This window comes from Pogoniulus pusillus, unplaced genomic scaffold, assembly GCF_015220805.1.
Source record: "Pogoniulus pusillus isolate bPogPus1 unplaced genomic scaffold, bPogPus1.pri scaffold_62_arrow_ctg1, whole genome shotgun sequence".
NCBI classification, from domain to species: Eukaryota; Metazoa; Chordata; class Aves; order Piciformes; family Lybiidae; genus Pogoniulus; species Pogoniulus pusillus.
The window spans coordinates 702,594-729,815 of record NW_026974712.1 but is presented as its reverse complement, the minus strand read 5'-3'; the positions used below and the strand labels follow the sequence as shown (position 1 = coordinate 729,815).

Sequence of the window (27,222 nt, the reverse complement as noted above, 5' to 3'; positions counted from 1 at the left end):
CCCAATCCCAAGCAAGAGCACTCCAAGAGGCCCTTCCCACCCTTATCCCAACACTCCAAGAGGCCCTTCCCACCCCCATCCCAAGCAAGAGCACTCCAAGGGAACCTTCCCACCCTTATCCCAAGCAAGAGCACTCCAACAGGAGCTTCCCATGCCCATGCCAACCAGGAGCACTCCAAGAGCACCTTCCCAGCCCCATCCCAACACTCCAAGAGCACCTTCCCACCCCAATCCCAAGCAAGAGCACTCCAATAGGAGCTTCCCATGCCCATGCCAACCAGGAGCACTCCAAGAGGCCCTTCCCACCTCCATCCCAACACTCCAAGAGGCCCTTCCCACCCCAATCCCAAGCAAGAGCACTCCAAGAGGCCCTTCCCACCCCAATCCCAAGCAAGAGCACTCCAAGAGACCCTTCCCACCCCAATCCCAAGCAGAAGCACTCCAAGAGCACCTTCCCTCCCCCATCCCAACACTCCAAGAGGCCCTTCCCACCTCCATCCCAACACTCCAAGAGCACCTTCCCACCCTTATCCCAAGCAAGAGCACTCCAAGGGAACCTTCCCACCCTTATCCCAAGCAAGAGCACTCCAATAGGAGCTTCCCATGCCCATGCCAACCAGGAGCACCCCAAGAGGCCCTTCCCACCCCCATCCCAACACTCCCAGAGCCCTTTCCCACCCCCATCCCAAGCAAGAGCACTCCAAGGGAACCTTCCCACCCTTATCCCAAGCAAGAGCACTCCAACAGGAGCTTCCCATGCCCATGCCAACCAGGAGCACTCCAAGAGGCCCTTCCCAGCCCCATCCTAACACTCCAAGAGCCCTTTCCCACCCCATCCCAACACTCCAAGAGCACCTTCCCAGCCCCATCCCAACACTCCAAGAGGCCCTTCCCACCCCCATCCCAAGCAAGAGCACTCCAATAGGAGCTTCCCATCCCCATCACAACCAGGAGCACTCCAAGAGGCCCTTCCCACCCCCATCCCAGCACTCCCAGAGCCCTTTCCCACCCCCATCCCAGCACTCCAAGAGCACCTTCCCAGCCCCATCCCAACACTCCAAGAGGCCCTTCCCACCCTTATCCCAAGCAAGAGCACTCCAATAGGAGCTTCCCATGCCCATGCCAACCAGGAGCACTCCAAGAGGCTCTTCCCAGCCCCATCCCAACACTCCAAGAGGCCCTTCCCACCCCCATCCCAAGCAAGAGCACTCCAAGAGGCCCTTCCTACCCTTATCCCAAGCAAGAGCACTCCAAGAGGCCCTTCCCACCCCCATCCCAGCACTCCCAGAGCCCTTTCCCACCCCCATCCCAACACTCCCAGAGCCCTTTCCCACCCCCATCCCAACACTCCCAGAGCCCTTTCCCACCCCCATCCCAGCAGGCTCTCCCCTCCCTCCCTCCCCACTCACTCAAGTTGAGAGGTCCTTCCTCATCCACCTGCGGCCACTGCGCGCTGGGGGAGCCCTGCAGGGGGCTGAGGGGCAGCTTGGAGCTCTTCTCCTCCAGGTTCTTGGGCGAAGGTGCCCCCGAGAGCGCTGCCACCTTCTTCAGCAGGGGGGTGCCAGGCTGGGAGAGGCCTTTGGAGAAGCCAGGGGGGGACTTGATGGCTTTGTTGATGGCTCCATCCAGACGCTCCCCGGCCTTGCCCAGCGCCAGCAGCGGGCGCGGAGCGGCTCCGGCGTCCTTGGGCGACGAAGACTTCTTGGTGGCCAAGATGGGCAGCAGGGGGGAGGTGGCCTCGGGTTTGCCCTTCTGCTTCATCAGTTCGTAGAGGAGGTCGATTGGGGCTCCGCTGCTCTCCGACTCGGCCACCCCCAGCTGGCGCAGGTGGGACCTGGCGTGGCTGGAGAGGCCTTTGCGCGTCTCGAAGCAGGCGCCGCAGACCTCGCAGGTGGTCAGGCTCTGGGCTGGGGGAGGAGGGGGAAAGGAGAGGTCAGGAGGGGGGAGTGGGGAGAGGAGGAGGAGAGGAGGAGAATAGCTGAAGGTTGCTTCAAGTTGGGTGAGAAAAGCTGCAGGGAAGGGGATGGGAGGAAGAGGATCTGCTGGAGGAGGTCGGAATGGTGAGGGGGAGGAGGAGAGAGAAAAGGAGAAGGAGAGGGAGGAGGAGGAGAGGGAGGAGGAGGAGAAGGAGGAGGAGGAGAAGGAGGAGGAGGAGGAGAGAGAGGAGGAGGAGGAGAGGGAGGAGGAGGAGGAGAGGGAGGAGGAGGAGAGGGAGAGGAGAGGGAGGAGGAGAGAGAGGAGGAGGAGAGGGAGGAGGAGGAGGAGGAGGAAGAGGAGGAGGAGAGGGAGGAGGAGGAGTAGGAAGGGAGGAGGAGGAGAACATCTCCAGGTCGCTTCAAGTTGGGCTAGAAAAGCTGCAGGGAAGGGGATGGGAGGAAGAGGATCTGCTGGAGGAGGTCAAGAGGAGGTCACAATCAGGAGCAGAGAGGTGGAGAACATCTCCAGCCTGCTCCAAGCCTCATCCAACATCTCTAGAGGGGGAGCAACCACCCAGAGGAGGTCAAGAGGAGGTCACAATCATGACCAGAGGTGGAGAACATCTCCAGGCTGCTCCAAGCCTCATCCAACCTCACCCAAGACCTCTAGGCAAAGAGCAACCATCCAGAGATCTGCTGGAGGAGGTCCAGAGGAGGCCACAAAGGTGAGCAGAGAGGTGGAGAACATCTCCAGGCTGCTCCAAGCTGTCCTTGGAGAACCCCAAGGAGGTTCTCCAGAGGGTTTTGGGGGTCTGCAGGGTAGAGGTTGGGTCCAATACTCACTTTTGGGGTCCTGAGGTTCAGGTTTGCTCCCAGGGGGCTCAGGAGAAGACAATTTGGTCCCTATCCTGGGGGGGGGCTGGTCCAGCTGCCCGCTGGGGAGGCTCTTCTTGGGCAGCGGCGGAGGGGAGCCAACCTCCATGGCCACCAGCTCCTCGTCCTCTGCAGCCAGCACTGGGGGAGAGGGAGAGCATCAGCCAGGCCTGGAGGCACTCAGCCATGGAGAGCAGCAACCATGGAGACCTTCAGCCATGGAGACCTTCAGCCATGGATGGAGACCTTCAGCCATGGAGAACATCAGCCATGGAGAACATCAGCCATGGAGAACATCAACCATGGAGAACATCAACCATGGATGGAGACCTTCAGCCATGGAGACCTTCAGCCATGGAGAACATCAACCATGGAGAACATCAACCATGGATGGAGACCTTCAGCCATGGAGAACATCAACCATGGAGACCTTCAGCCATGGAGAACATCAACCATGGAGAACATCAACCATGGAGAACATCAACCATGGAGAACATCAACCATGGATGGAGACTTTCAGCCATGGAGAACATCAGCCATGGAGAACATCAGCCATGGAGAACATCAGCCATGGAGAACATCAACCATGGAGAACATCAACCATGGAGAACATCAGCCATGGAGAACATTAGCCATGGATGGAGACTTTCAGCCATGGAGAACATCAACCATGGAGAACATCAGCCATGGAGAACATCAACCATGGAGAACATCAGCCATGGAGAACATCAACCATGGAGAACATCAGCCATGGAGAACATCAACCATGGAGAACATCAGCCATGGAGAACATCAACCATGGAGAACATCAACCATGGAGAACATCAGCCATGGATGGAGACTTTCAGCCATGGAGAACATCAACCATGGAGAACATCAACCATGGATGGAGACTTTCAGCCATGGAGAACATCAACCATGGATGGAGACTTTCAGCCATGGAGAACATCAGCCATGGAGAGCAGCAACCATGGAGACCTTCAGCCATGGATGGAGACCTCCAGCAATAGAGACCTCCATGCAGCTCTGGATCTGCTTGGGGACAGCAGGAGGGGGCAGGAGGGCGGCAGTGGCCTGAGGAGGGGGCAGAAGGGTGGCAGGAGGGTGGCAGGAGGGTGGCAGTAGGGAGTAGGAGGGGGCAGGAGGGTGGCAGTGGCCTCAGGAGGGGGCAGTGGTGACAGACCCTGGAAGGGTGGCACAGGGATGAAGGTGTCCTGGGGCAGGAGAAGGGACAAGGACATCAGACTGGCATCTCCCTGGGGTGTGATGGATGGCAGGGGACAGGGATGGTGGCAGGACTCTGCTGGGCACAGGACAAGGATGCTGCCAGGTCTCTGCTGGGCACAGGACAGGGATGGTGTCAGGTCTCTGCTGGGCAGGGGCACAGGGATGGTGCCAGGTCCATGCTGGGCACAGGACAAGGATGGTGCCAGGTCCATGCTGGGAACAGGACAAGGATGGTGCCAGGCCCCTGCTGGGCACAGGACAGGGATGGTGTCAGGTCCCTGCTGGGCAGGGGCACAGGGATGTTGCCAGGTCCCTGCTGGGCACAGGACAGGGATGGTTGCAGGTCCAGGCTGGGAGGGGGACAGGGATGGTGCCAGGTCTCTGCTAGGCACAGGACAGGGAGGGGTCAGGTCCAGGCTCGGCACAGGACAAGGATGCTGCCAGGTCTCTGCTGGGCACAGGACAGGGATGGTGTCAGGTCTCTGCTGGGCAGGGGCACAGGGATGGTGCCAGGTCTCTGCTAGGCACAGGACAGGGAGGGGTCAGGTCCCTGCTGGGCACAGGACAAGGATGCTGCCAGGTCCCTGCTGGGCATGGGACAGGGATGGTGCCAGGTCTCTGCTAGGTGCAGGACAAGGATGCTGCCAGATTCATGCTAGGCACAGGACAGGGATGGTACCAGGTCCCTCTTGGGCATGATACAGGGGTGGTGCCAGGTCCCTGCTGGGCAGGGGGACAGGGATGGTACAACATACAGGCTGGGCACAGGACAAGGATGGTGCCAGGCCCCTGCTGGGCACAGGACAGGGACGGTGCCAGGTCCATGCTGGGAACAGGACAAGGATGGTGCCAGGCCCCTGCTGGGCACAGGATGGGGCTGGTGCCAGGTCTCTGCTGGGCAGGGGGACAAGGATGGTGCCAGGTCTGTAGTGGGAGGGGGACAAGGATGGTGCCAGGTCTGTGGTTGGAGGGGGACAAGGATGGTGCCAGGTCCCTGCTGGGCACAGGACAGGGATGGTGCCAGGTCTGTGGTGGGAGTGGGACAAGGATGGTGCCAGGTCCCTGCTGGGCACAGGACAGGGATGGTGCCAGGTCTGTGGTGGGAGGGGGACAAGGATGGTGCCAGGTCCCTGCTGGGCATGATACAGGGGTGGTGCCAGGTCCCTGCTGGGCACAGGACAAGGATGGTGCCAGGTCCCTGCTGGGCACAGGACAGGGATGGTGCCAGGTCCGTGGTGGGAGGGGGACAAGGATGGTGCCAGGTCCCTGCTGGGCATGGCACAGGGATGGTACCAGGTCCCTGCTGGGCATGATACAGGGGTGGTGCCAGGTCTCTGCTGGGCACAGGACAAGGATGGTGCCAGGTCCCTGCTGGGCACAGGACAGGGATGGTGCCAGGTCCCTGCTGGGCACAGGACAGGGATGGTTGCAGGTCCAGGGTGGGAGGGGGACAAGGATGGTGCCAGGTCCCTGCTGGGCATGGGACAGGGATGGTGCCAGGTCCATGCTAGGCACAGGACAGAGAGGGGTCAGGTCCCTGCTGGGCACAGGACAGGGATCGTGCCAGGTCCCTGATGGGCACAGGACAAGGATGCTGCCAGGTCCCTGCTGGGCATGGTACAGGGAGGGGTCAGGTCTCAGCTGGGCACAGGACAGGGATGGTTGCAGGTCTCTGCTAGGCATGGCACAGGGATGGTGCCAGGTCCCTGCTGGGCACAGGACAGGGATGGTGCCAGGTCCCTGCTGGGCACGGGAGAAGGATGGTGCCAGGTCTGTGGTGGGAGGGGGACAAGGATGGTGCCAGGTCTCTGATGGGCACAGGACAAGGATGGTGCCAGGTCTCTGGTGGGAGGGGGACAAGGATGGTGCCAGGTCTCTGGTGGGAGAGGGACAAGGATGGTGCCAGGCCCCTGATGGGCACAGGACAAGGATGGTGCCAGGTCCCTGCTGGGCACAGGACAAGGATGGTGCCAGGTCTCTGATGGGCACAGGACAAGGATGGTGCCAGGTCTCTGGTGGGAGGGGGACAAGGATGGTGCCAGGTCTCTGGTGGGAGAGGGACAAGGATGGTGCCAGGCCCCTGATGGGCACAGGACAAGGATGGTGCCAGGTCCCTGCTGGGCACAGGACAAGGATGGTGCCAGGTCTCTGGTGGGAGAGGGACAAGGATGGTGCCAGGCCCCTGATGGGCACAGGACAAGGATGGTGCCAGGTCTGTGGTGGGAGGGGGACAAGGATGGTGCCAGGCCCCTGCCAGCCATGGCACAGGGCTGGTGCCAGCCCCCTCCTTCCCGCCCTCCCCCCCCCCCCCCCCCGTTGGCATCCCCACGCCGGGGTCAGGCCGGGTCGGTGCCACCTCCCAGCCGCCCGCACCGCAGCCCCTCCCGTGCCCGGGGGGCGCCTTCGCTGTGCCACCCCCGGGGCGGTGCCAGGCAGGGCCCAGTCCCCGCCGTGCGCCGGTGCCACCTCCCGCCCCCTCCCTCCCTCCCCCCGGGGCCGGGCAGGGAAGGAAGGAAGGAGACAAATCCCAACCCCCACCCCGGGGGGGGTCCTGCCGGCGCCGCTCCCGGTGCGCTCCCGGTGCAGTCCCGGTGCGCTCCCGGCGCCGCTCCCGGTGCGCTCCCGGTGGGCTCCCGGTGCGCTCCCGGTTGCGGTCCCGGTGCGGTCCCGGCGCGCTCCCGGTGCGCTCCCGGCGCCGCTCCCGGTGCGCTCCCGGTGCAGTCCCGGTGGGCTCCCGGTGCGCTCCCGGTACGCTCCCGGCGCCGCTCCCGGCGCCGCTCCCGGTGCGCTCCCGGTGCAGTCCCGGTGCGCTCCCGGTTGCGGTCCCGGTGCGGTCCCGGCGCCGCTCCCGGTGGGCTCCCGGTGCGGTCCCGGTGCGGTCCCGGGGGGAGGCTCCGGGAGGGGCAGGGCCAGGCCTGGGGCAGGGACAAAGGAGGGCGGCGGCGGCCGCGGGGACCTCCGCCAGGGCTCCCCCTCCGCTCCCAGCCCCCGGCTCGGGCACGGAGCTCGGCGGCGGCCCCGGGTCGGCTCCATCGCTGCGGCGGGGGCGAGGAGGAGGAGGAGGAAGGAATGGATGGGGGGGGGGGGGGGGGTGCGGCAGGCCGCGGGTGGGCCCCGGGCGCTGCGGGGCGGGGGGGGGGGGGGGAGGGGAGCGGTAAGGGTCGGGGCCGGGGGGGGCTCACCCGGCTCGGGAGCCGCCTCGGGCTCGGGGTCACCGTCCCCGCCCCGGTCCCGGTCCCGGGGTCGCGGCGCTGCCGCCGCCGCCTTTGTCACTTTGGGCTGCGAGGAGGAGGTGGAGGCGGAGGTGGAGGAGGAGGAGGAGGAGGAGGAGGAGGTGGAGGCTGCCATCTTGGCTCCGGCACATGCGGGGCGGCCGCCAGGGCGCGGGGACGAGCGCCGAGAGGAGCCGAGAGGAGCCGAGCGGGGCCGGAAAGAGCCGAGCGGGGCCGAGCGGAGCCGGAAAGAGCCGAGCGGAGCCGGAAAGAGCCGAGCGGGGCCGAAAAGAAACGAGCGGAGCCGAGCGGGACCGAGCAGTGACGAGCGGAACTGAGCGGAGTCGATCGGAGCCGAGCAGCGCCGAGAGGAGCCGAACGGAGCCGAAAAGAAACGAGCGGGGCCGAACGGAGTCGGTCGGAGCCGAACAGCTCCGAGGGGAACCGAGCGGGGCCGAGCAGAGCCGAGCGGCACCGAGCGGAGCCGAGCAGCGCCGAGCGAAGACGAGCGGCACCGAGCAGAGCCGAGCGGAGCCGAGCGGCACCGAGCGGAGCCGAGCGGCACCGAGCAGAGCCGAGCAGAGCCGAGCAGAGCCGAGCGGAGCCGAGCGGAGCCGAGCGGAGCCGAGCGGCACCGAGCAGAGCCGAGCGGAGCGAGCGGCACCGAGCAGAGCCGAGCAGAGCCGAGCGGCAGCGAGCGGAGCCGAGCGAAGCCGAGCGGCACCGAGCGGAGCCGAGCGAAGCCGAGCGGCACCGAGCGGAGCCGAGCAGAGCCGAGCGGCGCCGAGCAGAGCCGAGCGGCGCCGAGCACAGCCGAGCGGCACCGAGCACAGCCGAGCGGCACCGAGCGGAGCCGAGCGGAGCCGAGCGGAGCCGAGCGGAGCCGAGCGGAGCCGAGCGGCACCGAGCGGAGCCGAGCGGAGCCGAGCAGAGCCGAGCGGAGCCGAGCGGAGCCGAGCGGCACCGAGCAGCGCCCAGGCGGAGCAGCAGAGCGCCGAGGCGAAGGAGCGGCAGAGAGAGAGAGAGAGAGAGAGAGGAAGAGAGAGAGATCGGGCCCGGGCGGCGGGCACCGGATAGAGCCAGGCTGCGGGCACCGGATAGAGCCAGGCTGCGGGTACCGGATAGAGCCAGGCTGCGGGCACCGGATAGAGCCAGGCTGCGGGCACCGGATAGAGCCAGGCTGCGGGCACCGGATAGAGCCCAGGCTCTGGGTACCGGATAGAGCCAGGCTGCGGGCACTGGATAGAGCCAGGCTGCGGGCACCGGATAGAGCCAGGCTGCGGGTACCGGATAGAGCCCAGGCTCTGGGTACCGGATAGAGCCAGGCTGCGGGCACTGGATAGAGCCAGGCTGCGGGCACCGGATAGAGCCAGGCTGCGGGCACCGGATAGAGCCAGGCTGCGGGCACCGGATAGAGCCCAGGCTCTGGGTACCGGATAGAGCCAGGCTGTGGGTACCGGATAGAGCCCAGGCTCTGGGTACCGGATAGAGCCAGGCTGCGGGTACCGGATAGAGCCAGGCTCTGGGTACCGGATAGAGCCAGGCTGCGGGTACCGGATAGAGCCAGGCTGTGGGTACCGGATAGAGCCAGGCTGCGGGCACCGGATAGAGCCAGGCTGCGGGTACCGGATAGAGCCCAGGCTGCGGGTACCGGATAGAGCCCAGGCTCTGGGTACCGGATAGAGCCAGGCTGCGGGCACTGGATAGAGCCAGGCTGCGGGTACCGGATAGAGCCAGGCTCTGGGTACCGGATAGAGCCAGGCTGCGGGTACCGGATAGAGCCCAGGCTCTGGGTACCGGATAGAGCCAGGCTGCGGGCACCGGATAGAGCCAGGCTCTGGGCACCGGATAGGAGCCAGGCTCTGGGTACCGGATAGAGCCCAGGCTCTGGGTACCGGATAGAGCCAGGCTGCGGGTACCGGATAGAGCCCAGGCTGCGGGTACCGGATAGAGCCCAGGCTCTGGGCACCGGATAGGAGCCAGGCTCTGGGTACCGGATAGAGCCCAGGCTGCGGGTACCGGATAGAGCCCAGGCTGCGGGTACCGGATAGAGCCAGGCTCTGGGTACCGGATAGAGCCCAGGCTCTGGGCACCTGATAGGAGCCAGGCTCTGGGTACCGGATAGGAGCCAGGCTCTGGGTACCGGATAGAGCCCAGGCTCTGGGCACCGGATAGGAGCCAGGCTCTGGGTACCGGATAGAGCCAGGCTCTGGGTACCGGATAGAGCCCAGGCTCTGGGCACCTGATAGGAGCCAGGCTCTGGGTACCGGATAGGAGCCAGGCTCTGGGTACCGGATAGAGCCCAGGCTCTGGGCACCGGATAGGAGCCAGGCTCTGGGTACCGGATAGAGCCAGGCTCTGGGCACCGGATAGAGCCCAGGCTCTGGGCACCTGATAGGAGCCAGGCTCTGGGTACTGGATAGGAGCCAGGCTCTGGGTACCGGATAGAGCCAGGCTCTGGGTACCGGATAGAGCCAGGCTGCGGGCACCGGATAGGAGCCAGGCTCTGGGTACCGGATAGAGCCCAGGCTGCGGGTACCGGATAGAGCCAGGCTCTGGGCACCGGATAGGAGCCAGGCTCTGGGTACCGGATAGAGCCAGGCTCTGGGTACCGGATAGAGCCCAGGCTCTGGGCACCGGATAGGAGCCAGGCTCTGGGTACCGGATAGAGCCAGGCTCTGGGCACCGGATAGAGCCCAGGCTGCGGGCACCGGATAGGAGCCAGGCTCTGGGCACCTGATAGAGCCCAGGCTGCGGGCACCGGATAGGAGCCAGGCTGTAGGGACTGGATTGGGTCCCGGCTCTGGGCACCAGATCAAGCCCTGGCACTGGGCACCGGATCAAGCCCTGGCACTGAGCACCGGATCGGGTCCCGGCTCCGGGCACCAGATCAAGCCCTGGCACTGGGCACCGGATCGGGCCCCCCGCCGTGGCCAGCCCCGGGTCCGTGTCCGTCTCCCTCCCCCCCCCCCCCCCCGCCCGGTGCTGTCCCGAGCCGCTGGGCTCGGTCCCTGTCCCCTGCCCCCGCGGGGCTGTCCCGGATCCCGCAGGGCCCCGCAGGCAGCCCAGGCCTGGGCTCGGCTCCAGGCTCCCTCCCTGGCTGCCCCTCCCAGCTCCTGCCCAGCCCCCTGGGGCTCTGCCTGCCCCCGGGGCCGGGGCTGAGACCCAGCGAGGGGACAGGGACCAGCCCCAGGCTCCCTCCTCCTCCTCCAGCCTCAGGTCCATCTCTGTCCCCCTCTCACCGCTCCAGGTCCCTTCTGTCTTCTCACCCCTCCAGCTCCCTCCTGTCCCCCTCTCACCCCTCCAGCTCCCTCCTGTCCCCCTCTCACCCCTCCAGCTCCCTCCTGTCCCCCTCTCACCCCTCCAGCTCCCTCCTGTCCCCCTCTCACCCCTCCAGCTCCCTCCTGTCCCCCTCTCACCCCTCCAGCTCCTTCCTGTCCCCCTCTCACCCCTCCAGCTCCCTCCTGTCCCCCTCTCACCCCTCCAGCTCCCTCCTGTCCCCCTCTCACCCCTCCAGCTCCCTCCTGTCCCCCTCTCACCCCTCCAGCTCCCTCCTGTCCCCCTCTTACCCCTCCAGCTCCCTCCTGTCCCTCTTTCACCCCTCCAGCTCCCTCCTGTCCCCCTCTTACCCCTCCAGCTCCCTCCTGTCCCCCTCTCACCCCTCCAGCTCCTTCCTGTCCCCCTTTCACCCCTCCAGCTCCCTCCTGTCCCCCTCTCACCCCTCCAGCTCCCTCCTGTCCCCCTTTCACCCCTCCAGCTCCCTCCTGTCCCCCTTTCACCCCTCCAGCTCCCTCCTGTCCCCCTTTCACCCCTCCAGCTCCCTCCTGTCCCCCTCTCACCCCTCCAGCTCCCTCCTGTCCCTCTTTCACCCCTCCAGCTCCCTCCTGTCCCCCTCTTACCCCTCCAGCTCCCTCCTGTCCCTCTTTCACCCCTCCAGCTCCCTCCTGTCCCCCTCTTACCCCTCCAGCTCCCTCCTGTCCCCCTCTCACCCCTCCAGCTCCTTCCTGTCCCCCTTTCACCCCTCCAGCTCCCTCCTGTCCCCCTCTCACCCCTCCAGCTCCCTCCTGTCCCCCTTTCACCCCTCCAGCTCCCTCCTGTCCCCCTCTCACCCCTCCAGCTCCCTCCTGTCCCTCTTTCACCCCTCCAGCTCCTTCCTGTCCCCCTCTTACCCCTCCAGCTCCTTCCTGTCCCCCTTTCACCCCTCCAGCTCCCTCCTGTCCCCCTCTCACCCCTCCAGCTCCCTCCTGTCCCTCTTTCACCCCTCCAGCCCAGCCCCAGGACCCCACCCCTGGGACCTCACTGCCCCCCAACCCCAGGCTCAACCTTCCCCATCCCCACATGGCTCATCCCAGGCTGGTCCCAGTCCCTCCTCACAATGCAGAGGTTGAGACCATTCAAGTCCAACCTCACCTGGCCCCTGGGAATGGAGCTGGGAAAGCAGCCAGAGAGGCCAAGGCCAACCCCCCCCGGCCACCAGGAGCAGATCTGAGAGGCAGCAAGGGACAAAAGGACAAAGCTGAAGGGCAGAGGAGGACACAAAAACCTCAGCTCCTGCCCCAGGGAGGCAGAAAAAGAGGCTGGAAATGAGGACAGGCTGCAGGCAGAGGCAGGAGAAGAGCCTGAGCCAAGGGAGGGAACAGGCAGAGCCAAGAGGAGAGCCTGAGCCAAGGGAGGGAGCAGGCAGAGAGGCAGAGACAAGAGAGCCTGAGCCAAGGGATGGAGCAGGCAGAGAGGCAGAGACAAGAGGAGAGCCTGAGTCAAGGGATGGAGCAGGCAGAGACAAGAGGAGAGCCTGAGTCAAGGGATGGAGCAGGCAGAGCCAAGAGGAGAGCCTGAGCCAAGGGAGGGAGCAGGCAGAGACAAGAGGAGAGCCTGAGCCAAGGGATGGAGCAGGCAGAGAGAGCCAAGAGGAGAGCCTGAGCCAAGGGATGGAGCAGGCAGAGAGGCAGAGCCAAGAGGAGAGCCTGAGCCAAGGGATGGAGCAGGCAGAGAGAGAGCCAAGAGGAGAGCCTGAGCCAAGGGATGGAGCAGGCAGAGAGAGAGCCAAGAGGAGAGCCTGAGCCAAGGGATGGAGCAGGCAGAGAGGCAGAGGCAGGTGGAGAGCCTGAGCCAAGGGATGGAGCAAGGAGAGAGGCAGAGATAAGAGGAGAGCCTGAGCCAAGGGAGGGAGCAGGCAGAGAGAGACAAGAGGAGAGCCTGAGCCAAGGGATGGAGCAGGCAGAGAGGCAGAGACAAGAGGAGAGCCTGAGCCAAGGGATGGAGCAGGCAGAGAGAGAGCCAAGAGGAGAGCCTGAGCCAAGGGATGGAGCAGGCAGAGATAAGAGGAGAGCCTGAGCCAAGGGAGGGAGCAGGCAGAGGCAGAGATAAGAGGAGAGCCTGAGCCAAGGGATGGAGCAGGCAGAGAGAGAGACAAGAGGAGAGCCTGAGCCAAGGGATGGAGCAGGCAGAGAGAGAGCCAAGAGGAGAGCCTGAGCCAAGGGATGGAGCAAGGAGAGAGGCAGAGCCAAGAGGAGAGCCTGAGCCAAGGGATGGAGCAAGGAGAGAGGCAGAGCCAAGAGGAGAGCCTGAGCCAAGGGATGGAGAAGGCAGAGAGAGAGCCAAGAGGAGAGCCTGAGCCAAGGGATGGAGCAGGCAGAGAGGAAGAGCCAAGAGGAGAGCCTGAGCCAAGGGATGGAGCAAGGAGAGAGGCAGAGCCAAGAGGAGAGCCTGAGCCAAGGGATGGAGCAGGCAGAGCCAAGAGGAGAGCCTGAGCCAAGGGATGGAGCAAGGAGAGAGGCAGAGCCAAGAGGAGAGCCTGAGCCAAGGGATGGAGCAGGCAGAGGCAGGAGGAGAGCCTGAGCCAAGGGATGGAGCAGGCAGAGAGGCAGAGACAGGTGGAGAGCCTGAGCCAAGGGATGGAGCAGGCAGAGAGAGAGCCAAGAGGAGAGCCTGAGCCAAGGGATGGACCAAGCAGAGAGGCAGAGCCAAGAGGAGAGCCTGAGCCAAACAGAAAGCTCCTCCCTGAGGCCACCTGAGCAGGGCAAAGAGCTGAAGACAGCTCCAAAGCTTCTCCCCAGCTCCACTGGAGGATCCTTGACCTGCTTTGGGAGTTAAGCAGCAGAGGTCAGGCAGCTCCCAAAGGCTTTTCCTGAGCCTTCCTTCATCTAAGAAGGGGGAGGACAAAAGGGCCACGGCCATAAAAGGCCTCTGGAGGGCCAGCAGTGAGGAGGGCAGCGAAGGTCAGGGGGGAGGACTGGAGCTGTGCTCAGCTCTGAGCTCTCAGCCAAGGCAGAGAGGAAGAAATGAGGCTAAAATCCCCTCCCCCTCCCCAAGATAAGCTCCACCAAAGGTCCTCTCCCAGCTCTGGGGCTCCTCAGCACCTCCATCCCTGCCTCAGGGTGGAGGAGAGCTGCATCTGGCCCAGCTTGCTGCTGGTTGACCCTGCTGGAGGGGTTGGAAGGGGTCTCCAGAGGGCTCTTGGCCAAGCTGGGGGGCAATGGGGTGAGGGGCACCAAGGCCAAGTGTTGGGACCTGCACTTGGGCTTCAACCAAGCCCCCATGGAGGCTCCAGGCTGGGGGCACAGTGGTTGGAGAGGCCCTGGAGGGTTGGAGAGGAAGCAGCAGTGCCCAGGTGGGCAAGGAGGGCACCAGCAGCATGGGCAGGAGCAGGAGGAGCAGGGCAGGGATTGGCCACTCTGGACTGGGAGGTGCTGGGGAGGGCACCTCTGGGGTGCTGGGGGAGGGTTTGGGCTCCTCAGGCCAAGGAGGGTATGGAGGGGATGGAAAGTGGCCAGGGAAGGGCAAAGGGAGGTGGGGAAGGGACTGGGGGAGGGGGAGGGGAAGGGAGTGGGGGAGGGAGGAGGGGAAGGGATTGGAGGAGGAGGAAGAGGGAAAGGACTGGTGGAGGAGGGGAAGGGTCTGGAGGAGGGGGGGAAGGGATTGGAGGAGGGAGGAGGGGAAGGGATTGGAGGAGGAAGAGGGAAAGGGACTGGAGGAGGAGGGGAAGGGATTGGAGGAGGAGGAGGGGAAGGGACTGGAGGAGGAGGAGGGGAAGGGTCTGGGGGAGGAAGAGAAGGAGGGGAAGGGTCTAGGGGAGGAAGAGAAGGAGAGGAGGGGTCTGGGGGAGGAAGAGAAGGAGGGGAAGGGTCTGGGGGAAGAGGAGGAGGGGAAGGGACTGGAGGAGGAAGAGGAGGAGGGGAAGGGTCTGGGGGAGGGAGGAGGGAAAGAGACAGGAGGAGGAGGAGGAGGAGGAGGAGGAGGAGGAGGAGGAGGAGGAGGAGGAGGAGGAGGAGGAGGAGGAGGAGGAGGAGGAGGAGGAGGAGGAGGAGGGAAAGGGACTGGAGGAGGAGCTGGCATTGGAAGCTCTGCACACAAGGAGACTCCACAACCTCTCTGGGCAGCTGCTCCAGGCCTGGCACCCTCCAAGCCAAGCAGCTGCTGCTCAGGGCACCTCCTGCCTCCCACTTGCTGCCCCTTGGCACAGCTCTGGGCACCACTCAGCAGTGCCCAGCCCCAGCCTCATGCCCCCCCAACCCCCAGCACAGAGCAGATGCCCTCTGGGGCTGCTCCCCTGCAGGCTGCCCAGCCCCAGCAGCACCCCCAGAGGTGCCCTCAGCATCTCCTCAAGCTCTGCTGGGCTCTCTCCAGCAGCTGCTGGGCTCTGCAGCTGGGCAGCCCCCACCTGGCCCTGGCAGGGGCACAGCAGAGGGCCAGCAGCAGCAGCAGCAGCTGCCTCTGTGCCCTGCTGCCCACACTCTTCCTCATGCCACTCCCCAGCAGAGCCCCTTGGGGACCTCCTTGCCCACCTTGCTGCCTCCTGCCCACCCTGGTGCCCACTCCCAGCTCCTTGCCAGCAGCTCTCCCCCTCCATGCCCTGTGCCAGGAGCTTGTTCCTCCGTGCCCAGGGGGCAGGACCCTGCCCTCGGCCTGCTGGCACCTCAGGACCTTCCCCTCCCCCAGCAGCTCTGCATCCTCACCACCTCCATCCTCATCTTGCTTCCCACAGCAGCTCGAAGCAAACCCAACCCAAGCTCAACTCCCAGAGCCTTCCTCCCTCCCAGCAGGGCTCTGTGCCACCAGACGGTGCCAGGAGAGCCGAGACGGTGCCCAGGGAGGAGCTGGAGATGTTCCCAACCCCTGGAGCCAAAAAAAGCCTTTGGGTGACGTCAACCTGAGCCGAGAGAGCAGGATCAGATTGCAAGGACCTGACCCAGATTGTGGCTGCAGCCTTCAGCCCCGGGGACAGCTGAGAGCGGAGTGCTGAAGCTGCCTCCTCCTCCTCCTCCTCCTCCTCCTCCTCCTCCTCCTCCTCCTCCTCCTCCTCCTCCTCCTCCTCCTCCTCCTCCTCCTCCTCCTCCTCCTCCTCCTCCTCCTCCTCCTCCTCCCCCCTCCCCCCTCCTCCTCCTTCCCCTCCTCCTCCTCCCCCTCCTCCTCCTCCCCCGTCCAAATCCAAAGGTCCAAAGCCCAAACCCAAAGGTCCAAAGCCCAAAGCCAAAGATCCAAACCCAAAGGTCCACAGACAGAACCCAAAGGTCCAAGACACATCCAAGGGTCCAAAGCCCAAACTTGAAGGTCCAAAGCCAAAGGTCCAAAGCCCAAACATAAAGGTCCAAGACACATCCAAGGGTTCAAAGCCCAAAGGTCCAAAGCCCTCCAAACTTGGAGGTCCAAACCCAAAGGTCCAAAGCCCAAACTCAAAGGTCCAAAGCCAGAACCCAAAGGCCCAAGACAGATCTAAGGGTCCAAAGCCAAAGGTTCAAAGCCCAAAGGTCCAAGACAAATCCAAGGGTCCAAAGCCCAAACTTGGAGGTCCAAACCCAAAGACCCAAACCCAGAACCCAAAGATCCAAAGCCAGAACCCAAAGGTCCAAAGCCCAAACCTAAAGGTCCAAATCCAGAGGTCCAAAGCCAGAACTCAAAGGGTCCAAACTCAGAGGTCCAAAGCCCAAACCCAAAGGTCCAAGACACATCCAAGGGTCCAAAGCCCAAACTGGGAGGTCCAAACCCAAAGGTCCAAAGCTCAAACCCAAAGGTCCAAAGTCAGAACCCAAAGGTCCAAAGCCCAAACCCAAAGGTCCAAGACAAATCCAAGGGTCCAAAACCCAAACCTAAAGGTCCAAACCCAAAGGTTCAAAGCCAGAACCCAAAGGTCCAAAGCCAGAACCCAAAGGTCCAACACAAACCCAAGGATCCAAAGCCCAAACTTGAAGGTCCAAACCCAAAGGTCCAAAGCCCAAACCCAAAGGTCTGAGACAAACCCACAGGGCCAAAGCCCAAACCCAAGGGTCCATAGCCCAAACTTGGAGGTCCAAACCCAGAGGTCCAAAGCCCAAACCTAAAGGTCCAAACCCAAAGGTCCAAGCCAGATCCAAGGGTCCAAAACCCAAACCTAAAGGTCCAAACCCAAAGGTCCAAGACAGATCCAAAGGTCCAAAGCCAGAACCCAAAGGTCCAAACCTAAAGGTCCAAACCCAGAGGTCCAAAGACCAACGCAAAGGTCCACAGACAAAACCCAGATGTCAAAGACACATCCAAGGGTCCAAAGCCCAAACTTGGAGGTCCAAACCCAAAGGTCCAAAGCCAGAACCCAAAGGTCCAAAGCCCAAACTGGGATGTCCAAAGCCAAAGGTCCAAAGCCCAAACCCAAAGGTCCAAAGCCAGAACCCAAAGGTCCAATGCCCAAACCTAAAGGTCCAAACCCAAAGGTCCAAAGCCAGAACCCAAAGGTCCAAAGCCAGAACCCAAAGGTCCAAAGCCCAACCCAAAGGTCCACAGACAGAACCCAGAGGTCCAAGACACATCCAAGGGTCCAAAGCCCAAACTTGGAGGTCCAAACCCAAAGGTCCAAAGCCAGAACCCAGAGGTCCAAAGCCCAAACCCAAAGGTCTGAAACAAACCCAAAGGGCCAAAGCCCAAACCCAAAGGTACAAGACACATCCAAGGGTCCAAAGGCAAACCTAAAGGTCCAAACCTAAAGGTCCAAACCTAAAGGTCCAAAGGCAGAACCCAAAGGTACAAAGACCAACCCAAAGGTCCACAGACAGAACCCAGAGGTCCAAGACACATCCAAGGGTCCAAAGCCCAAACTTGGAGGTCCAAACCCAAAGACCCAAACCCAGAACCCAAAGGTCCAAAGCCCAAACCTAAAGGTCCAAACCCAAAGGTCCAAAGCCAGAACCCAAAGGTCCAAAGCCCAAACCTAAAGGTCCAAAGCCCAAACCTAAAGGTCCAAACCCAAAGGTCCAAAGCCAGAACCCAAAGGTCCAAAGCCCAACCCAAAGGTCCAAAGCCCAAACCTAAAGGTCCAAACCCAAAGGCCCAAAGCCCAAACACAGAGGTCCAATGCCCAAACCCAAAGGTCCAAAGCCCAAACCCAAAGGTCCAAAGCCCAAACCCAAAGGTCCAAATCCAGAGGTCCAAAGCCCAAACCCAAAGGTCCAAGACAAATCCAAAGGTCCAAAGCCTAAACTTGGAGGTCCAAACCCAGAGGTCCAAACCCAGAACCCAAAGGTCCAATGCCCAAACCTAAAGGTCCAAAGCCAGAACCCAAAGGTACAAAGACCAACCCAAAGGTCCACAGACAGAACTCAGAGGTCCAAGACACATCCAAGGGTCCAAAGCCCAAACTTGGAGGTCCAAAGCCAGAACCCAAAGATCCAAAGATGAAACCCAAAGGCCCAAAGCCCAAACCCAGAGGTCCAAAGCCAGAACCTAAAGGTCCAAAGCCCAAACCTAAAGGTCCAAACCCAAAGGTCCAAAGCCAGAACCCAAAGGTCCAAACCCAGAGGTCCAAAGCCCAAACCTAAAGGCCCAAAGCCCAAACCCAGAGGTCCAAGACAAATCCAAAGGTCCAAAGCCAGAACCCAAAGGGTCCAAACCCAGAGGTCCAAAGCCCAAACCCAAAGGTCCAACACAAACCCAAGGATCCAAAGCCCAAACTTGGAGGTCCAAACCCAGAGGTCCAAAGCCAGAACCCAGAGGTCCAAACCCAGAACTCAAAGCTCCAAAGCCCAAACCCAGAGGTCCAAAGCCCAAACCCAAAGCTCCAAACCCAGAGCCCAAAGCTCCAAAGCCCAAACCCAAAGGCCCAAAGCCCAAACCCAGAGGTCCAAACCCAGAACCCAAAGCTCCAAGCCAGATCCAAGGTTCCAAAACCCCAAACTTGGAAGCCCAAACCCAAAGCTCAGGAGCTGAAGCCAGGAGGACTTCCCTCAACCCTTCCCTGGCGAGGAGACCTCGAAGCACTTTCGGGCGCGGGGGAAGGGCTGGAGGAGCTGAGGAAGAGACCCAAATCCCCCCCAAACCCCCTTTCTGCTCAGCTTCTTACCCTCTCTGTAGGGCTGCAGAGCTTCCTCTGCCCAAGCTGGTGGGAAAGGGGAGAGAGGAGACCTGGGCAGGCTGCCCTCGGAGATGGGAGTGAGGCTCTTGCGGGAGGCGAAGCCGTGGAGGTCCCTGGGGGCTGCGGTGGGGGATGGAGGCTGAGCCCCCAGGGCAGCACTCAGCGCCGGCAGCTCGGAGGTGTTGGCCAAGAGCTCCTTGAGGATGTTGATGGGGGAGATTGTCAGCTCCCAGTTGGTGATGCCGAAGTCCCTCAGGTGTGCCCGGGCGTGGCTGGAGAGCCCTGCCCGAGTGTCGAAGCCTGCGCCGCAGAACTCGCAGCGCATCAGGCTGAAGGTGCTGGGGTCGAAGTTGGCCACTAGGGAGGGAGAGAAGAAGAGGAAGAGGAGGAAGAAGAAGAAGAGACTGGATCAGACCCAGCCCCTTCCTCCCCACCCCCACACACATCCAGCTTGCTCCTGCTGGCACCTCCGGGATGCCACTTGCTTGCTGCCCCTTGGCGCAGCTCTGGGTACCACTCAGCAGTGCCCAGCTCCATCCTCAAGCCCCTCCAGGGCTGCTCCCCTGCTGGCACCTCCTGGATGCCACTTGTTTGATGCCCCTTGGCACAGCTCTGGGTACCACTCAGCAGTGCCCAGCTCCATCCTCATGCCCCTCCAGTCCCATCCTCAAGCCCCTCCAGGGCTGCTCTCCTGCTGGCACCTCCTGGATGCCACTTGCTGCCCCTTGGCGCAGCTCTGGGTACCACTCAGCAGTGCCCAGCTCCATCCTCATGCCCCCCCAGTCCCATCCTCATGCCCCTCCAGCCTTCAGCATGGAGGAGATGCCCTCTGGAGCTGCTCTCCTGCTGGCACCTCCTGCCTGCCACTTGCTGCCCCTTGGCGCAGCTCTGGGTACCACTCAGCAGTGCCCAGCTCCATCCTCATGCCCCTCCAGGGCTGCTCTCCTGCTGGCACCTCCTGCCTGCCACTTGCTGCCCCTTGGCACAGCTCTGGGTACCACTCAGCAGTGCCCAGCTCCATCCTCATGCCCCTCCAGGGCTGCTCCCCTGCTGGCACCTCCTGCCTGCCACTTGCTGCCCCTTGGCACAGCTCTGGGTACCACTCAGCAGTGCCCAGCCTCATCCTCATGCCCCTCCAGCCCCCAGCATGGAGGAGATGCCCTCTGGAGCTGCTCTCCTGCTGGCACCTCCTGCCTGCCACTTGCTGCCCCTTGGCACAGCTCTGGGCACCACTCAGCAGTGCTCAGCTCCATCCTCAAGCCCCTCCAGTCCCATCCTCATGCCCCTCCAGGGCTGCTCTCATGCTGGCACCTCCTGGATGCCACTTGCTGCCCCTTGGCACAGCTCTGGGTACCACTCAGCAGTGCCCAGCTCCATCCTCATGCCCCTCCAGGGCTGCTCCCCTGCTGGCACCTCCTGGATGCCACTTGTTTGATGCCCCTTGGCACAGCTCTGGGTACCACTCAGCAGTGCCCAGCTCCATCCTCATGCCCCTCCAGGGCTGCTCCCCTGCTGGCACCTCCTGGATGCCACTTGTTTGATGCCCCTTGGCACAGCTCTGGGTACCACTCAGCAGTGCCCAGCTCCATCCTCATGCCCCTCCAGTCCCATCCTCAAGCCCCTCCAGGGCTGCTCTCCTGCTGGCACCTCCTGGATGCCACTTGCTGCCCCTTGGCGCAGCTCTGGGTACCACTCAGCAGTGCCCAGCTCCATCCTCATGCCCCCCCCAGTCCCATCCTCATGCCCCTCCAGCCTTCAGCATGGAGGAGATGCCCTCTGGAGCTGCTCTCCTGCTGGCACCTCCTGCCTGCCACTTGCTGCCCCTTGGCGCAGCTCTGGGTACCACTCAGCAGTGCCCAGCTCCATCCTCATGCCCCTCCAGGGCTGCTCTCCTGCTGGCACCTCCTGCCTGCCACTTGCTGCCCCTTGGCACAGCTCTGGGTACCACTCAGCAGTGCCCAGCTCCATCCTCATGCCCCTCCAGGGCTGCTCTCCTGCTGGCACCTCCTGCCTGCCACTTGCTGCCCCTTGGCACAGCTCTGGGTACCACTCAGCAGTGCCCAGCCTCATCCTCATGCCCCTCCAGCCCCCAGCATGGAGGAGATGCCCTCTGGAGCTGCTCTCCTGCTGGCACCTCCTGCCTGCCACTTGCTGCCCCTTGGCACAGCTCTGGGCACCACTCAGCAGTGCTCAGCTCCATCCTCATGCCCCTCCAGTCCCATCCTCATGCCCTTCCAGGGCTGCTCTCCTGTTGGCATCTCCTGATGCCTACTTGATGCCCCTTGGCACATCTCTGGGTACCACTCAGCAGTGCCCAGCTCCATCCTCATGCCCCTCCAGGGCTGCTCTCCTGCTGGCACCTCCTGCCTGCCACTTGCTGCCCCTTGGCACAGCTCTGGGTACCACTCAGCAGTGCCCAGCTCCATCCTCATGCCCCTCCAGCCCCCAGTATGGAGAAGATGCCCTCTGGGGCTGCTCTCCTGCTGGCACCTCCTGGCTGCCACTCACTGCCCCTTGGCACAGCTCTGGGTACCACTCAGCAGTGCCCAGCCTCATCCTCATGCCCCTCCAGCCCCCAGCACAGAGCAGATGCCCTCTGGGGCTGCTCTCCTGCAGGCTCCACAGCCCCAGCAGTGCCCATCCAGAAGAGCACAGCTTCAGGGCACCCCAAATGCCAGCCTGGGCACCTGGGAAGGGACTCAATCCAGCAGGTGCCCATGGGCACCACCAGCAGCAGCAAGAGCCTATGGGCACCACCAGCAGCATTCCATAGGCACCACCAGCAGGAGCCTATGGGCAGCAGCAGCAGCAAGAACAGAGCCTATGGGCACCACCAGCAGCAGCACCAGGAGTCTGTGGGCATCACCAGCAGCATCCCATGGGCACCAGCAGCAGGAGCCTGTGGGCACCACCAGCAGCATCCCATGGGCACCACCAGCAGCAGCAGGAGCCTATGGGCACCACCAGCAGCATCCCATGGGCACCACCAGCAGCAGCAGGAGCCTATGGGCACCACCAGCAGCATCCCATGGGCACCACCAGCAGCATCCCATGGGCACCACCAGCAGCATCTCAAGGGCATCACCAGCAGCACAGGAGCCTGTGGGCACCACCAGCAGCAGGAACAGAGCCCATGGGCACCACCACCACCACCAGCACCAGGAACAGAGCCCATGGGCACCACCACCACCAGCAGCATGAACAGAGCCCATGGGCACCACCACCACCAGCAGCACCAACAGGAACAGAACCCATGGGCACCACCAGCAGCATGAACAGAGCCCATGGGCACCACCAGCAGCATGAACAGAGCCCATGGGCACCACCAGCAGCATGAACAGAGCTCATGGGCACCACCAGCACCAGGAACAGAGCCCATGGGCACCACCAGCAGCATGAACAGAGCCCATGGGCACCACCAGCAGCATGAACAGAACCCATGGGCACCACCAGCAGCAGGAACAGAGCCCATGGGCACCACCAGCAGCAGGAACAGAGCCCATGGGCACCACCAGCAGCAGCAGCAGTAACAGAACCCATGGGCACCACCAGCAGCAGTAACAGAACCCATGGGCACCACCAGCAGCAGTAACAGAACCCATGGGCACCACCACCACCAGGAACAGAGCCCATGGGCACCACCAGCAGCAGGAACAGAGCCCATGGGCACCACCAGCAGCAGGAACAGAGCCCATGGGCACCACCAGCAGCATGAACAGAACCCATGGGCACCACCACCACCCCCAGCACCAGGAACAGAGCCCATGGGCACCACCAGCAGCAGTAACAGAACCCATGGGCACCACCACCAGCAGGAACAGGACCCATGGGCACCACCAGCAGCATGAACAGACCCCATGGGCACCACCAGCAGCAGGAACAGAGCCCATGGGCACCACCACCCTCACCAGCAGCATGAACAGACCCCACGGGCACCACCACCAGCACCAGCAGCATGAACAGACCCCACGGGCACCACCACCACCCTCACCACCCCCACGAACAGAGCCCCTGGGCACCACCACCCCCAGCAGTAGTAACAGAGCCCCTGGGCACCACCAACCCCAGCAGTAGTAACAGAGCCCCTGGGCACCACCACCCCCAGCAGTAGTAACAGAGCCCCTGGGCACCACCACCCCCAGCAGTAGTAACAGAGCCCCTGGGCACCACCACCCCCAGCAGTAGTAACAGAGCCCCTGGGCACCACCACCCTCCTCCCTCGCCCGTACCCAAAGCCATCCTAGCGCAACCATCCCCTCCTCATGCCAAGCTGGCAGGAGGGATGCCAGGGGCCCCTGTGGGCACGCTGCCACCTACCTTTCTTCTTCTTCTTCTGGAAGGAGAAGCTCTGCTCGATGGCCTTGACCTCCTCTGCCGAGATGAAGTGCCGCACGTTGTAGCTGACGCCCACCCTGTTGAGGTGCCCGCGGACGTGGTTGGCGAGGCCGATGCCGTTGTGGAAGCGGTCGGGGCAGTAGGGGCACCTCCTCTCCTCGTTCTTCAGCAGCCCTGCCTCTGACTCCAGCAGCTCCTCCAGCTCCAGAGGCCCTTCCAAAGGTGCTTCCAACAGCAGCATGTCCAAAGGTAAAGCTTCTTCCACCTCCTCCTCTTCTTCCTCCTCCTCCTCCTCCTCTTCGTCGTCTTCTCCTCCCGCTGCCAGCGGTGCCAACGCTGATCTCCTCTTGAAGGGCTTGCCCCTGCCCCTCCTCTTGCTGAGGTTGACCTCGCTCAGGAGGACGATGGGCACCATCATCCTCAGCTGCTGCCTCTGCTCCTCCGATGCCACCGCCGAGTCTGCCACCCTCAGGGCGTCCCTGAAGGTCCTCTTCAGCTCCAGGGCGGCTTGGGGCACCACGATGGGTTTGATGCCCTTCCCGATGCCCAGCTCCACACCTCCGCTCTCCTCTTCGGTGCCAACCCCCTGCCACCCCCACTTGGGCTGCCTCAGCTCCTCCAACCCCCCAGGGTGGCTCCTGAAGGCTTCAGCAGTTTCCCCTTCCAGGCTGGGAGTTGCTGCTGCTGCTTTTCGTTTCAGCAGGGCCAGCTGGGAGTAGCCTTTGGGCATCAACCTGTGGGCACCTCCGTGAGCAGAACCCTTCCTGGCATGGAAACCTGCCCCTTGGGCATCCCTTTTGCTCTTCTCCACCCTGGGTTGGGTCAAGGTAAAGCCTTGGAGGCCTTCGTAGAGCAGCGAAGGTTCCCTGGGGGGGGTCGGGAAGAGCCTTTCCGCCTTGCCCAAATACTCCACCTGGGCATCCCTGTAGGCATCCCTGCTGGTGCCAGGCTGGTTGGGCTCCTCCTGGTAAGCCTCCCAGGAGAGCTGGGAGTGGGCATACCTCATGTGCTCCTTCAAGATGCCCTGAGTAGGAGCAGGGAAGCCGCAGAGGCCGCAGGAGCTGAGGGCTTTGGCTGGCGGCGCCGAGGTTGGCACCGGCGCTGGCACGGGGAGGTGGTGGTTGGCATGGAAGAGGTTAGGCTCTTCCTGCAAGCTTCCCACTGGAGGCCTCCCATAGAGGCCAATGGGTTTCAGCCCTTGGTCCTTCCTCTCCTTGACGTGCATCTTGGCATGCTGGACGAAGACCTTGGAGGAGTTGGTGCCAAAGAGGCACTGGGGGCACTGCAGCCTGGCATCGCGGCCCTCGTCCCGCAGCTCGTTCAGCTTCTGGATCTCCTCCATGATCCTCTCCCGGGATTCTTGGTGCAGCCTCTTGTGCTGCTCCAGGGCCTGAGGCTCTCCAAAGGCCCAGCCACACTCCCCACAGCGCAGCTGGCACTGCCCACCCGTGCCCTCCCCCTGCCCGTGGCTGTGCTGGGCCATGTGCTCCAGCAGGTGCTCCTTCTGCTTGAAGTAGATGCTGCACTCGATGCAGGTGTAGACAGTGGGGTGCTCTTCCTCCTCCTCCTCCTCTCCCTCTCCTCCCCTTTGCCCCAGTTCCCTTTTGCCGCTCTCCCTTTCCTCCTCCTCCTCTTCCTCCTCCTCCTCCTCCTCCTCCTCCTCCCCCCCCAGCAGGAGGCTGCAGACGTAAGGCCTCATCTCCACGTCGTAGGGAGCAGGGATGGGCTCCAAGGGCAGCTCTGGGATCCTCTCCACGGAGTCCTCAGCATTAACAGTCCAGGTCTGCTTGGTCAGGCCTGGCAGGTCAGTGCCCAGCTGCAGGCCTGCCTTGGGCAGTGCCCACTCGCCTGTGCCCACCTCTGCTTCGCCTCCTCCCACCTCTGCCACCCCCAAACCTTTCCTGGGGGTCAAAGAAGTCTCTGAAGCTTTGGGTTTGCCCAGGATGGGGTTCAAAGCCTTCCTGAAGATCGCTGGGGGAAGAGGAGGAGGAGGAGGAGGAGGAGGAAGAGGAGGAGGAGAAGAAGGAGGAGGAAGAGGAGGAGGAGGAGGAGGAGGCACTTCAGGCAGGGCCTGGCCCAGGAAGGCCAAGTTGGGTGCTACATCTGCTGGCTTGGTGATGTCCCTGGGAGGAGGAGTTGGGCTCCTGGGGGGTCTGCAGCTCCAATCCAGCCTCTGCAGCCCTCTCCTGCTCCTCTCCAAGTGCTCTTGGCTGAGCCCTTCCGTTTGCTTTGGTTCACTCAGGAGATAGTTTTGCTCCTCCCCACCCCCACTCCCACCCATGGTAGTGCTGGTGGAGGTCTCTGTTGCTTCCTCCTCCTCCTCTTCCTCTTCCTCCTCCTCCTCCTCCTCCTCCTCTTCCCCAGCCAAGTCCTCTGAGTCGCTCTCCGCTCGCTCCTGGGCTTGCAGGCTGAAGGTTGTCTCCTTCCTGCCCTGTGAGTCCTTGGAGCAAGGAAGCTTCTCTAAAGTGCTTTCTTCTCTCCTCTCCAGGCTGGAGCTGGCCCAGGGCAGGCTGCTGGCCACGGTCATGGCCCTCAGCTCTAAGCTGCTCCTGCCCTCAGGCCTGGGCAGTGCCTTCTGCAGCTCCAAACGCTGCTCCTGGCTGGGAGAGCTGCGAAGGAAAGCAGAGAGTTAGGAGCTGCTGGGAGCTGAGCTGCTCCAGGAGCTGCTGCTGGGTGGTTGCTTGACCTCCTCAACCTCCATCTTCAGCTTGCAGGGCTCCTGGTGGCTTCCAGAGGCACCTCAGCTGGCAAAGGTTGGGATCAAACCCAGCTCCCTTCCCCCACTCCCTGCAGGCATCTCAGCACCTTCTGGCCTGGTGGTTGCCCTCTCTCAGCATCACCTCCTGGCCTTGGCTCACAGCTCAGCCTCTGCAAGGCCCAGCCCTGCCCTCTGCTCCTCCTGCCCCTGGCACCTCCTAACTCGTGTCAGGCTCTTGGGCACCTCAGTGCCAAGCAGCTCAGGGCTCCTCGGCAGCAGGGAATGGTCCTGGACACCCTTGGGCTGAAGGAGCTCTTCCGAGCTGAAAGTCTCCAGACAGTCCTCCAGCTCCATCCCAGCTCCAGCTCCATCCCAGCTCCAGCTCCATCCCATCTCCTCCCCATCCTCATCTCCATCCCCATTCTCCATTCCATCCTCATTCCCATCCCCATCCCCATTCTCCATCCCATCTCCTCTCCATCCCATCCCATTTCTATCCTCATCTCCATCCTCATCCTCATCTCCATCCCCATACAAATCTCCAATCCCATCCTCATCTCTATCCTCAGCTCCATCCCATCCCTATCCCCATCTGTATCCCATCCTCATTCCCACACCCATCTGTATCCCATCCTCATTCCCACTCCCATCTGTATCCCATCCTCATTCCCACTCCCATCTGTATCCCATCCCCATCCTCATTCCCACCCCCATCTGTATCCCGTCCCCATCTCTATCCTCAGCTCCATCCCATCCCCATCTGTATCCCATCCTCATTCCCACTCCCATCTATATCCCATTCCCATCCCCATCCTCAGCTCCATCTGTATTCCTTCTCCATCCCATCTCCTCTCCATCCCATCCCATCTCATCTCTATTCTTATCTCTATCCTCATCCCCATCCCATTTCTATCCTCATCTCCATCCTCATCTCTAGTTCCATTCCCATCCTCATCTCTATCCTCAGCTCCATCCTCATTCCCATCCCCATCTGTATCCCATCCCCATCCTCATCCCTATCCTCAGCTCCATCCCATCCCCACCCTCAGCTCCATCTGTATTCCATCCCCATCCCCATTCTCCATCCCATCTCCTCTCCATCCCATCCCATCTCTATCCTCATCTCCATCCTCATCACCATCCCTATCCCATTTCTATCCCCATCTCCATCTCCATCCTCATCTCTATCCTCAGCTCCATCCCATTCCCATCCCCATCTGTATCCCATCCTCATTCCCATCTCCATCTGTATCCCATCCCCATCTCCATGCTCATCCCCATCCTCATCTCCATCCCATCCTCATCCCAACCCCATCTGTATCTCATCCTCATCCCCATCTCCATCTGTCTCCCATCTCTGTCCTCACCTCCATGCTCATCCCCATCCCTATCCCATTTCTATCCCCATCTCCATCCTAATCTCCATCCCCATCCTCATCTCTATCCTCAGCACCATCCCATTCCCATCTCCATCTGTATCCCATCCCCATCCTCATTCCTATCTCCATCTGTATCCCATCCCCATCCTCATTCCCATCCCCATCTGCATCCCATCCCCATCTCCATGCTCATCCCCATCCTCATCTCCATCCTATCCTCATCCCAACCCTATCTGTATCTCATCCTCATTCCCATCCCCATCCC

The 27,222-nt window shown here is 62.6% G+C and overlaps 2 protein-coding genes across 2 annotated transcripts in view; one reads left to right on the top strand and one right to left on the bottom strand.

Annotated features, from left to right (window-relative positions):
• Positions 1-27,222, bottom strand: part of WIZ (WIZ zinc finger) — a 47,167-nt gene that overhangs the window by 1,967 nt on the left and 17,978 nt on the right. Inside the window, exons 4-7 of the mRNA XM_064141648.1 lie at positions 22,863-25,489; positions 18,534-18,902; positions 2,760-2,930; positions 1,410-1,907 (exon numbers count right to left, since the gene is read on the bottom strand). Coding sequence (XP_063997718.1) covers positions 1,410-1,907; positions 2,760-2,930; positions 18,534-18,902; positions 22,863-25,489 — 3,665 coding nt within the window. The remainder of the gene's footprint in view (positions 1-1,409; positions 1,908-2,759; positions 2,931-18,533; positions 18,903-22,862; positions 25,490-27,222) is intronic.
• LOC135174365 (WAS/WASL-interacting protein family member 1-like) lies at positions 13,863-15,470 on the top strand. The gene has a single exon (XM_064141634.1). The coding sequence runs from the start codon at positions 13,863-13,865 to the stop codon at positions 15,468-15,470; it is 1,608 nt and encodes a 535-aa protein (XP_063997704.1).

Bases quoted from the DNA above. Each gene is read 5' to 3' on its own strand.
- LOC135174365 (XM_064141634.1), top strand. From the start codon at position 13,863: ATGGGCAGGAGCAGGAGGAGCAGGGCAGGGATTGGCCACTCTGGACTG.